We start from the raw sequence: 13,620 nt of genomic DNA on the forward strand, positions 1-13,620 counted from the left end.
CTACATGGCATTGATTTTGTTTGCAGTAATTTTAGGTTTAAAACATAAAATGAAAACAAGATTAAGCAAACAAATGTAAAAACACATAAAACAAAAGGAAACAAAAATCCCTGCAAATCAAATCTAACAACCAAAAACATGCTACAGAAATATAATTAAGCATGTGTCACCATTTGTATAAGATTAGTTCAGTGGAAATGCTAAAGATATATTGAATCAAAAACTATAAATGTTGGAAGGAAAGTGACATTAATGGAGTTCTGTTACTACTTAAGAACTATTTTATTTGACTACAAGGGATACATTACAATATTCTATATATTATCATGAGTTTTTCTTTTTTGTGAATCAAAAAGAATATACTGCTATAGATACTGGTATTGACTTATGCTTTCTTTACCACATTTTATTAAAAGACTCCATGTTATATATTAAGTACAAAGTTTACTTAGGTCCTTAAAGATTCTTAGAAAGGCGTTTTTCACTTCTTTGTTTCTAAAGCTGTAGATCAAGGGATTAAGCATGGGGATCACTAAAGTATAAAACACGGATGCTATTTTATCACTTTCAAATGAGTGAGTGGATTTGGGCTGTAAGTACATGAAGAGTAGAGTCCCGTAAAATACTACCACCACTGTCAGATGAGAACCACAAGTTGAGAAGGCCTTTTTCCTACCCTCCGCAGAATGCATTCCATATATGGCTAGTAGAATCAGAAAGTAAGATACTAAGACTACAGAGAAAGAGGAGATCAAATTAAGTGCTGAAAATAATATGATCAACAATTCTATATCCCGTGGATTTGAACACAATAAAAGTAACATGGGGACGTTGTCACAGTAGAAGTGGCTGATGACATTAGAGCCACAGAAAGTCAATGTAAAAATCTTACTAGTTATCAGCACAGCCTGGAAGATACTGTAGAGGTATGGAATGCCCACCAGCACATGACAACGTCTCTGAGACATGATCGCACTGTAGAGCAAAGGGTTGCAGATAGCCACATAGCGATCATAGGCCATGGCAGACAAGACGAAAAGTTCACTGATAATGAAAGTGATGTAGAATGCCATCTGTATGGCACAAGCATAGTAAGAAATGACATTTTGATCCACCACAAAATTCACCATCATCTTTGGGTAAATGACAGTACAATTGCCAAGATCAATGAAAGCCAGATGTCTGATAAAATAATACATAGGTGTGTGAAGGTGAGAATCCAACTCTGTCAAAATGATCATGCTCAGGTTGCCTATCACAGCGATTCCGTAGGTGACTAGGAAGATCCCCAAAAGAGGAAGCTGTAGCTCAGGCCTGTGTGTGATTTGTGTCAGGATGAATTCAGTTGGCACTGTTGAGTTCCTGTGGCTCATTTCAACCATCTGAAAAGATACACAGGTGCCATCAACTTTTGCATAGAATCATTCAATCAAATTCAAAGACAAGATAAAAAGCTGCAGTTAATGGCTCATAGAAAAATGATTTTAGTATCTGATTCTAAATGTTAAATAAAGTTTGGAAGGTCTACTTCCTAAAAGGGGAGGTCCTTGCGAGATACACTCAGAGTTATCATTTATATTCTTACTAGAATCAGTAAAATAAAATTTGCATTCTAATGGCTGTGAGAAAAACGGTTTTATTATTTGCCCAGATACTGGGAAAACAATCATTAGATTCTTATGTAGAAATATTGAATATATTTTATTCATCTAGAAGACTACAATTTTTCTAAATAAACTTTCTCTTATGTATGATAATTCTCATGGACTTTAGATAAGCTTAAATATAATGGTGGATACAGCATGAAACTAATGACATTTCAATTTAGTTTTGTGTTTGGACATTTAAGGTCCTATGTAGGGCTTGTAATAATTGGCATAAAAAAGGTATCATTATGTCAAACTTCTAAAGCAAGCTATGTTTTTCTAATATCAAATGGTTAGTCCTGAAAACGTACGTAAAAGTTATATGGAACAAACAGGATATATTTAAGAATACATATACCCATATATTATTGTCATAGACATAGTTATTGCATATATATACATCATATACATATATGTATATGCATATATGCATTTAATAAATATTACTGAAAAGGAAACCATGAATTTGAAGGAGAGTGGGGAGGTTTATATGGGAGGGTTTGGAGAGAGGAAAGGAAAAGGATAAATGTAATTATATTATAGTCTTAAAAAATAAGAGTCAATTAAAATCACTTTCTCTTTCCATTCTGAATTTTGTCCATTGTATTTTTGCTGAAATCATGAACCATGTCTACAAATATTTGTGGGGTCAAATTAAATGGTCAATAGTTGATGAGACTGCTTTGTGATAATTACTGGGAACATTTAAAAGCTTGAATATTACTAGATACACCATGAAACAAAGTCATATTCCAATGGAGAACTGATCCTAAAAATACTTGTTTTTCAGTATGTGAATGTGAATCTGAAATTTTATTAATAAAATTAGTATAATATAGTGTGTTGTTTGTACTAGTCACTACAACTGAATTACAAATTTTCTACTTTGAATAAATATTCACCTTTATTTCTTCAGTGGTATGTATAACTTCTGTGTTTATTTCCTTCATGTAATATATATATATACAACAAAATTTAAAAAAGGAAAAGAAACAAAAATAAGAAGCAAAAACACAATAAGACAAAAAAATTAATTTAAAAAGAAAATAGTAGAGGATTTAAGACACACAAAAGGGGAATTTTTCTTTATAGTATATGTGGTTTATGTTGTTATACATGGATCATTAATATTTAACTGTATATACTTTATTAATACATAACACTATTAAGACAGACATTGTGATAAACCACTTTCATACATTTTAAGCATTCATTAAGCTTCATATTAATAATTAATTATTTATAGAATTTTATAATAGAGTATTTAGAATATATGATTCCTAATATTTCCTTATCAAGTACCATTAACATGGAAAACCAGTAAAAAAAAAATAAAGTCTGTTCTAACTAGTGACAGGAAAACTAACTCAGTCTAATGTTTTGAATGTACCTTCTGTCAAACTCGGAGTTGCCACCAGGAGATACAGACACAGGCAGCTGCAATTTTCAAAGAAAGGGGAAACTAGGTATTAAAAGTCTCATATAAAATACACAATAGAGTAGTAGAAATATATTGCCTAGGTATCGGGTAGAAACTTCAGGAAGGCTACATTAAGACTTCAAATTACAATTTGGAACAGTAGCAATGTAGTGTAATCTATGGTGGTTAGGAGCAATCACAGGAATCAGCTTCATTGGTGTTGGGTTTGGCTTTCTGATAAAGAGGTCTGGGGAAGAGGGTGACTATCTATTGCTGGGATACCTTCCTAGCTGAAGTTGTCTGCTGCTTCACCATTGAGTGCTACTCTTATTTAAAGACACTTCTTTGCTCATAAATAAAAACAAAAAAAACCCTACTTCTAATTGAAAATTTTGATTTTAATTATCAGGACACAGATACTGCTATACTATTGTGGTATGAGATGTGTTGGACTGAGTAAAATAATTCAGAACTGGAACAGCAATTTTCTTTCTCTTTGATGTGTCTAACTTGTTCCAGCAATTCCTCAAGCTCATTCCTTAAGACTGCTTTCATTTTCAGTTTCAGCTATTATATCCTGAAGATGTCTAGGTTTCATTACCGTTCTAGTCTTTCTCCTTGACAAAGAGAATCCCTGGTTTCCTTTGAGTATCTTAAGATACACAAGCAAAATAGCCTCACACAGCGTTAACCTTAAGGCTCATAGAACACAAAAGCTATAAAGAGGAGGCACTGAGTTTTCAACCGTATGTGTGCTGATAACAATTAAGAATTAGTTAGTGCTCACAGTTTTCTCAGAAGCTTCACAACTATTTAAAATCACTATATTTTTCTTCATTTGCTCAATGTTTACAATGTCTGATACTAGAAAAAAATCAGATGTTAAGCAGTTTTGTGGAACATTAAAACAAATGATAAAAGCCTGTGAATGTTTGTGCAGGTGATATCCAAAATTAAAATGATTTTCACTTTATGAAATTGCATGAAATACCTTAAATACTTCATTTTAAAGTGGTGGTTTATATAGTAACACTGAAATTACATGTTATTTATAAAAATTGGGTAAAATATACTAACTATCCCTTTTCATTTATTTGAAAATCAAATGAAACCAGGCATCTTATTTTTTACTTGGAAACATGTTATTAATGATTTTAATTGGTGAGATCAATATTCTTATTTTTTAATTTTATTTTCCACTTGCAATATCTAAATCTCACATTCACCTCTCAAAGAGCATGCAGCAGTGTTCAATTCATAGAATTTCATATATTCTCCAAAGAAATACTAATATAGGTGATAACAACTATCAAAGCAGATATTTACCTTCTGTAATATACCTGAGAGTCACAGCTCTTGCAGACAGTGAAAGAATCAGTAGGCTCTAAGTGTCAATGAAGACTATGAGGCTCCAGTTGCCCTAAGACCTGTGACACTTCCTACTCACAAAGATCCTGATTTCCTTCTCCAAAATTATTTTTCCTTTTGCTCCAGAGAAGGAAATTTAAGGTTCTCCTCATTATTTGTGATGTTCCCAGAGGTGATAGCATATAATTTGTTTAGTTTATTATGTTTAAATTGTCTGAGAGATTTTTAAACAAAATTGCATTAATGTCATTCAAGCTTTTCCCTAGTGAAAAAACATAGTCAGCTCATAAAAAGAATCAAAGCAACAAACTAATCTGAAGATTTCCAGGGAGACCCGAAGGATTTATAAGCACTGACTGACTGACTAGGTTACAAAGTCAAGTATTGAGGCGTTAATGGAAAACACTGTAGCACCAGTTCATTTGTATTAAATGGAGAAGTATCATGCTGGTCATGGCTTTTTAAGTGAGGTTATCACACAAAAGATTTTGAATGCGTTTTTCTTTTTTTCTTTTTTCCTTTTTTAAATTTTTTATTTTATTTTATAATTTAATTTATTTTTACATATCAGCCACGGATTCCCCTGTCCTCCCTCCTCCCACTCTTCCTGCCCCCGCCCTACCCCCAGCCCACTCCCCATTCCCATCTCCCCCAGGGCAAAGACTCCCCTGGGGATTCAGCTCAGCCTCATAGATTCAGTCCAGGCAGGTCCAGTCCCCTCCTCCCTTCACCCAGGCAGAGCAAAGTGTCCCTGCATAGGCCCCAGGTTCCAAACAGCCAGCTCATGCACTAAGGACAGGTCCCGGTCCCACTGCCTGGATGCCTCCCAAACAGTTCAAGCTAATCAACTGTCTCACTTATCCAGAGGGCCTGATCCAGTTGGGGGCTCCTCAGCTATTGGTTCATAGTTCATGTGTTTCCACTAGTTTGGCTATTTGTCCCTGTGTTTTTTCTAATCATGGACTCAACAATTCTCACTCACACAATCCCTCCTCTTTCTTGCCTATTGGACTCCCTGAGCTCCACCTGGGGCCTGGCCGTGGGTCTCTGCATCTGCTTCCATCAGTCATTGGATGAGAGTTCTAGCACAACAGTTAGGGTGTTTGGCCATCCGATCACCAGACTAGGTCATGCATAGTAAGTTGTCACTGGTTTTGGAAGGAGACAAGAGAAAAGGATGCTCTCACAGCAGAGTTGAAATACATTATATGCATGTGATTCATCCTCAGCTTCTTTTTATTTATAGACTCTTTCTTCTCATGAGTAACTAAACCAAAATTGATAACTGTCAGCATGGCATAGCTTTGTGTTTCCAGGTGCTCACCGACACGGAAGGATTATTGCTGTTAGTGATGACCAATGTTGCTCACTGTTAACTCTTAATTTCATAATATGGTCATGAGAAAATATGAAATTCTGATCATTGTGTTGTGTGTAGGGAAATGACCATCTCACTGAAACACACTATTGTATATTCAGCATATTCAAGAAGAGTTGCTCACAATGTCGGAGATAGATCTACATGAACATATTCATAACTGATTGCTTCACATCAGCAAAGTACGTCACAAGCAGGAAGCACAAAGTATGACTGTGAAATATATCAGCCTAATGTGTAAAAGCTGACATAGCCACAAATGTGCTCAGATGCAAGACAGTCCCAATTGTTGCAAATTTAACTCAGTCTTTGATCCCTACACTAGATCCCTTAACTCATGCCTTTGTGACTTGTACTGTCCCTTACTCTCACTCAGCATATTTATTTTCTATATTCATCGTTTATTCATCAATACAAATAAAATACATTCTGCAAAACTGAATCATGTCAATTTTGCAAGTAAAATATTGATTTCTCTGAAGGAAGGCTGATATTAACTCATTCATTCATTGAGGTGTTTAATCTCAAGTAGAAAATGGGCATGTTTAAGACTAAATGTAAGTATATGTAGAACTCCTTCATGGTAACTACTTATCCAAGAGACATTCAGAATATGGTTGATGCTGCCAACCACATTAAATATAACTTTACCAAATTATACTTTATCATAATATTTAACACCTTAAGAACACATGTCATATCATTTTCTGAAGTTGTAGATAAAAAATGACAATATAAAATAATAAGGATATAAAACATAGAAGCCAATTTTTCAGTGTCAAAAGAATTACTGGACATGGGATGCAAGACCTCAATACTAAGAAATTTGGCAGTGTAATATAGGAGTAGAGTTTATTTTGATAAGCACCCACAATTATTGACATTTTGAATCACGGAGTTAGGTCATAACTTGAATCAGTGAATGATATTTGTCTGCAATAAATGATAAATAGGTGTTTACCCCGGAGAAGATGAGAAATCATATTCATGCTGATCAGAATTGAAACTACAAAGATGGTGAGAAAAAAGACAATAAAGCCAGCAAATGTGACTGATGTAAATGCTCATTCGAATAAGGTTGTTCACCGCAAGCACATTGTCTTATTAAATACTGGCTTAGAAAAACTCTGTGACTAAAAACTCTGGTTTGCTGAAACCAGTCTCACAGAGATCCACCTTCCTCTGCCTCCTGAGTGCTGGGATTAAAGGCATGTCCCACCACTGCCTGGCTGTACAGTTGCTTTTAAGGTCTTCTCTGCCAGTACAGCCAGTAGGTTACAGCTCTCAATGTAACTGTCGCTGCAGAGTTGTGCAGGACTGAGAAACAGAGTGCATTATTTATTTCGGAATTGTTGCTGCTAAATAACTACTCTCTGTTTATTTAACACAACAGTTGAATGCCTGAAGAAGTTTCAGTGGCTTTATTGTATGTGAACACATGTGTTTCTCCTCACGAATTGCTTTACTGCTGCATTTGTTTTTGTTCTTTTGTTTTTAAAAATTAAACTGCAGTGTTTCCTGGAATGTATATTCAGCTTTGCTTAGCAGTAAAAACGTGAGCCATCTTGAACACTCTAAGTTCGTGCTACATATAATTTCAAAGGAACATTGGCCAATATAGTAGTTGAGAGATTGGCAGCACAGTGTGTCTAAAAAGCATGCAATGTGAGAGTTGATTCAAACAAGTGAATATCAGACATTTTTGGATTCTTACATTAGACACCAATAAATTAAAACCAAGTTATTTATTTTTACCTATTCCTCATTTTAGAAATGTCTACTGCATATTCGTCTGCTACTTCCCTTGGTTAACTCTTTTAACCATAGAAGTCATTAAAACAGGAAATGCCTTGCTGCTGTTTGTTTTAAGCACATTTCTTTTATTAGATGATAATTCATTTTGAGGAACAGTTTCCTTCATTTGGAAGCTGTGTGTGTCAATAACATTCACTTGGAATCAGTTGAAATCTGTACTATGTCTTTTATTTTTTATTTATTTATTTTATTTTTTAAATTTTTATTTTGCAATACAATTAAGTTCTACATACAGGCACAGATTCCCTTGTTCTCCCCCCTCCCACCCCCCTCACCTTCCCCCCAGCCCGTCCCCCATTCCAATCTCCTCCAGGGCAAAGCCTTCCCCACAGACTGAGATCAACCTGGTGGACTCAGTCCAGGTAGGTCCAGTCCCCTCCTCCCAGGCCGAGCCAAGCGACCCTGCATAGGCCCCAGGTTTCAAACAGCCAACTCATGCAATGAGCACAGGACCCAGTGCCACTGCCTGGATGCCTCCCAAACAGATCAGGCCAATCAACTGTCTCACCCACTCAGAGGGCCTGATCCAGTTGGTGACCCCTCAGCCATTGGTTCATATTTCATGTGTTTCCGTTTGTTTGGCTATTTGTCTCTGTGCTTTATCCGACCTTGGTCTCAACAATTCTCTCTCATATAAACCCTCCTCATTCTCGCTAATTGGACTCCCAGAGATCCACCTGGGGCCTAGTCATGGATCTTTGCATCCAGATCCCTCAGTAGTTGGATGAGGTTTCTAGCACGACAATTAGGGTGTTTGGCCATCCCATCACCAGAGTAGGTCAATTCGGACTGTCTCTCGACCATTGCCAGCAGTCTGTTGTGGGGATATCTTTGTGGATTTCTGTGGGCCTCTCTAGCACTTTGCTTCTTCCTATTCTCATGTGGTCTTCATTTACCATGGTCTCCTATTCCTTGTTCTCCCTCTCTGTTGTTGATCCAGCTGGAATCTCCCACTCACCCAAGCTCTCTTTCCCTCGACCCTCGCCCTTCACTACCCCCACTCATGTCCAGGCTGTTCATGTAGATCTCATTCCATTTCTCTGTCATTGGGCTATCCCTGTGTCTTTCTTGGGGTCCTGTTTTCCAGGTAGCCTGCCTGGTGATGTGAGTAGCAGTCCAGTCATCCTTGTTCCACGTGTAGTATCCTGTTATGAGTGAGTACTATGTCTTTTAAATGAGCCATGAGCAATTAGAAATGAGAAATAAGAACCCAGAGGACTGCTCTAAAGCATTGTGGGTATTGTCTGCTCATCAGACACTAACTAGTATAACTTGAATTATGCATCTCCTTGAACATCACAGAAACTTTGGTGTTGGTAACAGTGTTTTAGGCATTTGTGTTCATTTTTAATGACTGTTAGTTAGTGCATCCTACAACTATAAATTTAATTGAGATATTTTGAAATGGTCTTGTGCATTTTTGCCTTATATCATAAAAATAGTTATAACTTGATTTTTGTCCTGTCATTCACTGTAAACTTTCAGGGTCCTTTCATTTCTGTTCAGGAAATCCTGTAGTTTATTATTGTTATTTAACAGTATTAAGTGAGTTTTTGTACATTTCATTTTAACTTTATTTGTGAATAGTGATTGTGACATGTTTGGTGATGTTATTTTAATATTTCACAATACTGAAATTTTAATTTAAAAAAAAGTTCTGGAAGAAACAGATTCATATATAATGGTGAATATCAGATCACTACTGCTTTTCACATTTGTCAACTGGTTTTATGTTAAACTTTGTAGCCTAACTGCTGTTACTTATAACTGACAGACATATGCATTAACATTGTACTTTGAAGGTTATAAATATTATGTGAAAATTCCTTCATTCTGTTTTGAAATTTATAACAACTAAATTTCTGGGTTATATAAAATGTGTAAAAAAAGAAAAACTCTGTGGATCGAAATACCACTGGGTGAAATGGATTTCATGTGCTATCATCTGGGGAATATTAAATAAAGAAAAATAAGATGGATGTAACATTTCTGACATTTGATTTTTGAGAATACCACTATTATTTACAAAATATATTAAATACTGTCAAAGATAGAGGTAAAAATTGAACATAGGTTACAAAGAAGATTGACTTTATTAGGACTTAAGGGGTTACTAAAAAAAGAAAACTAAGAAGGATTTGAAATTTGGAGGGCATGTTAGGGAAAAGTTGGTGGAAATGGGGTGGACCATTTCATCACATTTCATTGTATACATGAATAACAATTTCAAAGAATAATCTAAATATCAATAAATAAGTTATTAAGCTAAGAAAGAAAAATTTTCAAATATTTTAAGAAGCTAAATTCCTTGTATGTAACTAGGAAGACCACATGTAAAATCACGTGTCCTGCTACTTTCAACATTCAGAGGAAGATATCTATCCAAAAAAAAAATCAATAACACTAAAATTAGGTAACCTTGAAGAAGTCAGTGATAGACAGATGAGTACTTTTAAATACATAAAGCCAAAATAAGAAAATACTTGTAACAATACTGGATTTATAGTTAAAACAGAAAAAGTTAAGTATAAAACCTTAACATTTGTTATTTTTCATATATAAAACAAACTATACACTGAATCTTCAATACCAGCTGTTTTCTTTTTTGTTTGTTTGTTTTTGTAACGGCTTGAGAAATATTATGGTGATGCAATCGCAATTCAGAATCAATAAGGTGTTGTATTTGAGTGAAAGAGGAAGAGGCAAACGTGCTGTCACATACAAAAAAGAGTGAGTAGGGCCTCAGAGACAGCTCAGCGGGAAGAGGCTCGCTGCTTCAATATCTCTATTGATTAGTTCATAATTTGCCATAACTCCAACAACTGTGGGATCCAACATCTCTTGCCTTCATGAGGGGATTTACACTTATGTACACACACACAAACACACACAATTGATCACACACACAAAATTAAAATGTTATAAAATACATCTTTGAAAAAGTAACAGCAGCATAAATGGATATTTATAATAAAATAACCAGAAAAACCTTTTTACTAAAAGTGAATGTTTTCAGAATGAGTCTTTAACATTTATTAGTTTATATCTGTGTGGCTGACATGTTCTCTGAAAGTGTCAAAGACACCATTTTTTATCATATTGCTTTATGTATTAATACTACAAAACAGTGAAGATAGATGTGCCTCCCCCCCCCCAAAAAAAAACACTAGCAAAAGAAAATATAAGATGTTCATATAGAGTTTACCATTTATCACCTTTGGTAACATATAAGCTTGTATCACTAAATGAAATATTTATTCTGAAGCAAAAAAATAATAGTAAGGATTCAATATTAAACTGTGATTTAAACTATTACAGGGAGCTTGAGTACATATAAGTGAAGAAATATCTGTCAACATGAACTATAATACATTTTACATGGGGTTAAATTATGCAACAATTTTAGAAATATTATCACAGGACAGTCACAGTTATCAAAGATTACTATAGGATTATTTAATACTGGACAATACCAAGTCTTTATAGATTCTTCAAGACTCTATGAAAAGCATTTTTTACCTCTTTGTTCCTTAAACTGTAAATCAAGGGGTTAAACATGGGGATCACTAAAGTATAGAACACAGAAGCCATTTTGTCAGTTTCAAATGAGTGAGTTGATTTAGGCTGCACATACATGAAGATTAGAGACCCATAGAACACCACCACCACTGTCAGATGGGAACCACATGTGGAGAAAGCCTTTTTTCTACCTTCTGCGGAACGCATTCGAAATATTGTTAACAAAATCAGTATGTAGGACAAAAGAACTACAAAAAGAGAAGAGATTAAATTAAAGGCTGAAAACAATATAGTCAACAATTCTGTCTCTTGGACTTGTGAACAGATCAAAGGTAGCAAGGGGACAACATCACAATAGAAATGGCTGATGACATTAGTGCCACAGAAAGTCAAAGTGAAATACTTAATAGGGAACAGCAGAGCCTGGAAGGTGCTGTAGAGGTATGGAATGGCAACAAGTGCATGGCAGCATCTCTGAGACATGATTGCACTGTAGAGCAGAGGGTTGCAGATGGCCACATAGCGGTCATAGGCCATGGAAGACAAAATTGAAAGTTCGCTGACAATGAACATAATGAAGCATGCCATCTGTGTGGCACAAGCATAATAGGTGATGGTATTTTGATCCACAACAAAATTTACCAGCATCTTGGGGCAGATGGCAGTGGAATTTCCAAGATCAATGAAAGCCAGGTGTCTGATAAAAAAGTACATAGGGGTGTGTAGGTGAGAGTCCACCTTGGTCAAAATGATCATGCCCAGGTTTCCCACCACGGTGATTGCATAGATGGTGAGGAAGACTGCAAACAGAGGGAGTTTCAACTCAGCACTCTGTGTGACTCCCATTAAGATGAACTCAGTTGGCATTGTTGCATTTTGTTGGCCCATTTTGTTGATCCAGAATTAACTCTTCTTGAAGAAACTATGTAAAGATTTATTAGATCTTTTTCATTGCCATATAAACACTGTAGTAGTTATAATTAGAACAGATAATTTATTCACAAAATAGAAAACACATGTAATTTTTACATATTTTTGAATAAAATAAAATTTTGCTTTCCTGAATAGAGAAAATGTATGAAGTACATAAAGGAATAGGAATGGTTAAACTCAAGACTCAGCAAGAGTTGATATAAATACATAGAAAATAAAGCCATGTAAGTAATAAAAATCCATTGTTGTAAGAGGCACATGGTCCATCATAGCAGATTTCCATTCATTCTGAAGATTCATTTACAATCTTTATTTTCTCTAGGCTATGGAACTGTCCAATGCAATCACACAATCATATAATCAATTAACTACTGTATAATAAGGATTTAGCAGTTTGTCTTTTAACTATAACTGTCATATGGAAGCATTAGCCCATCCCACTAAAGTCCAAGTGATTATTGTGTATTTGGTATTTAATGAGTACATTAGGGTGGTCTGAGTCAATGACTTTTACTAATTAACAAAAATGGCTTCAAAGAACATTCCTACTACCAGTGTCTGAAATGTGTCTGCTATTTTGTTAATAAAATAATCATATTTATATATTGGGTTATATTTTGGTAATAGTATTTTTATAATAGGACACATATGTTCTATAATCTAGACAGTCACATTTATGTCTTAACTTACTCATCTATTTCATTTTTAACAAAGAAAACCTAAAATTAGCATAAGAGTCACATGATTAGAATCTATTCCTGAAAATATGTATGATTTAAGTCAACATCCAAAGAGGTCAAATGCTTAATTCAATATTCTTTATTTCCTTCCTCACTGTTGAAATCAATTCTATAAAGTAGTTAATCAATTATTTGAAATATTATTTAGTTAATAATTTCTATTAAATTCTGAAATTTTATATCACATTTATGATGGGTAATGTTATTATTTTAAAAGGTTTCAATGATAATAACTTCATTTTTATAATAAATTTAAATAATTATAAATAATTATAAAAGATGTCATGAATAGTATAGTTGATTTACCCTAATACATTTGGTAATGGTACATTACCATTATATTCTGTTTGATCTCAACAGAAACCAGTGACTTTGTAAGCATGATTTTAATAAGAGTAATAACTGAGTATCAAAATATTCTATGATGATGGGTGACATAATATAAAGCCAGTTGTAAATGGAAAATCTAGGGTTTCACTACAAGATGCAAGCCTTCAGTTTGAAGCAGGAACAGACTGCAGCTACCTTCTTGAAGTTGGAATCAATCTAAAAATCTGTAATTGGTATTTATTTTACCTTTCTGATTCTTGAGATAGAATCTGAGGAAAGGTGGTACATAAAACTGCTGGCTATTTCTTTATACTCTTCTGAGATTTAAAGTTATACTTAATTTGTTTATTTGTGTGTGGAGGTCATATAAATATCATGGATGGAGTCAGTGTGTAGGGCAGAGACAATTTTCAGGATTCTGATCTATCTTTCCACCATATGTATTTAGGGAGTAAATTCGGATTGTCCCCA

At 34.6% G+C, this 13,620-nt stretch overlaps 2 protein-coding genes across 2 annotated transcripts; both read right to left on the reverse strand.

The window, feature by feature from the left end:
* Window positions 1–431: 431 nt before the first annotated feature.
* Window positions 432–1,388, reverse strand: LOC131908225 (olfactory receptor 8K5-like). The gene has a single exon (XM_059259274.1). It carries the CDS (start codon window positions 1,380–1,382, stop codon window positions 432–434), a length of 951 nt encoding a protein of 316 aa, XP_059115257.1. The 5' UTR covers window positions 1,383–1,388.
* Window positions 1,389–11,107: 9,719 nt separating this feature from the next.
* On the reverse strand, window positions 11,108–12,034 carry LOC131908226 (olfactory receptor 8K5-like). Its single transcript, XM_059259275.1, has one exon. The coding sequence runs from the start codon at window positions 12,032–12,034 to the stop codon at window positions 11,108–11,110; it is 927 nt and encodes a 308-aa protein (XP_059115258.1).
* Window positions 12,035–13,620: the final 1,586 nt, after the last annotated feature.

Source organism: Peromyscus eremicus, chromosome 4 (assembly GCF_949786415.1).
Source record: "Peromyscus eremicus chromosome 4, PerEre_H2_v1, whole genome shotgun sequence".
NCBI lineage: Eukaryota > Metazoa > Chordata > Mammalia > Rodentia > Cricetidae > Peromyscus > Peromyscus eremicus.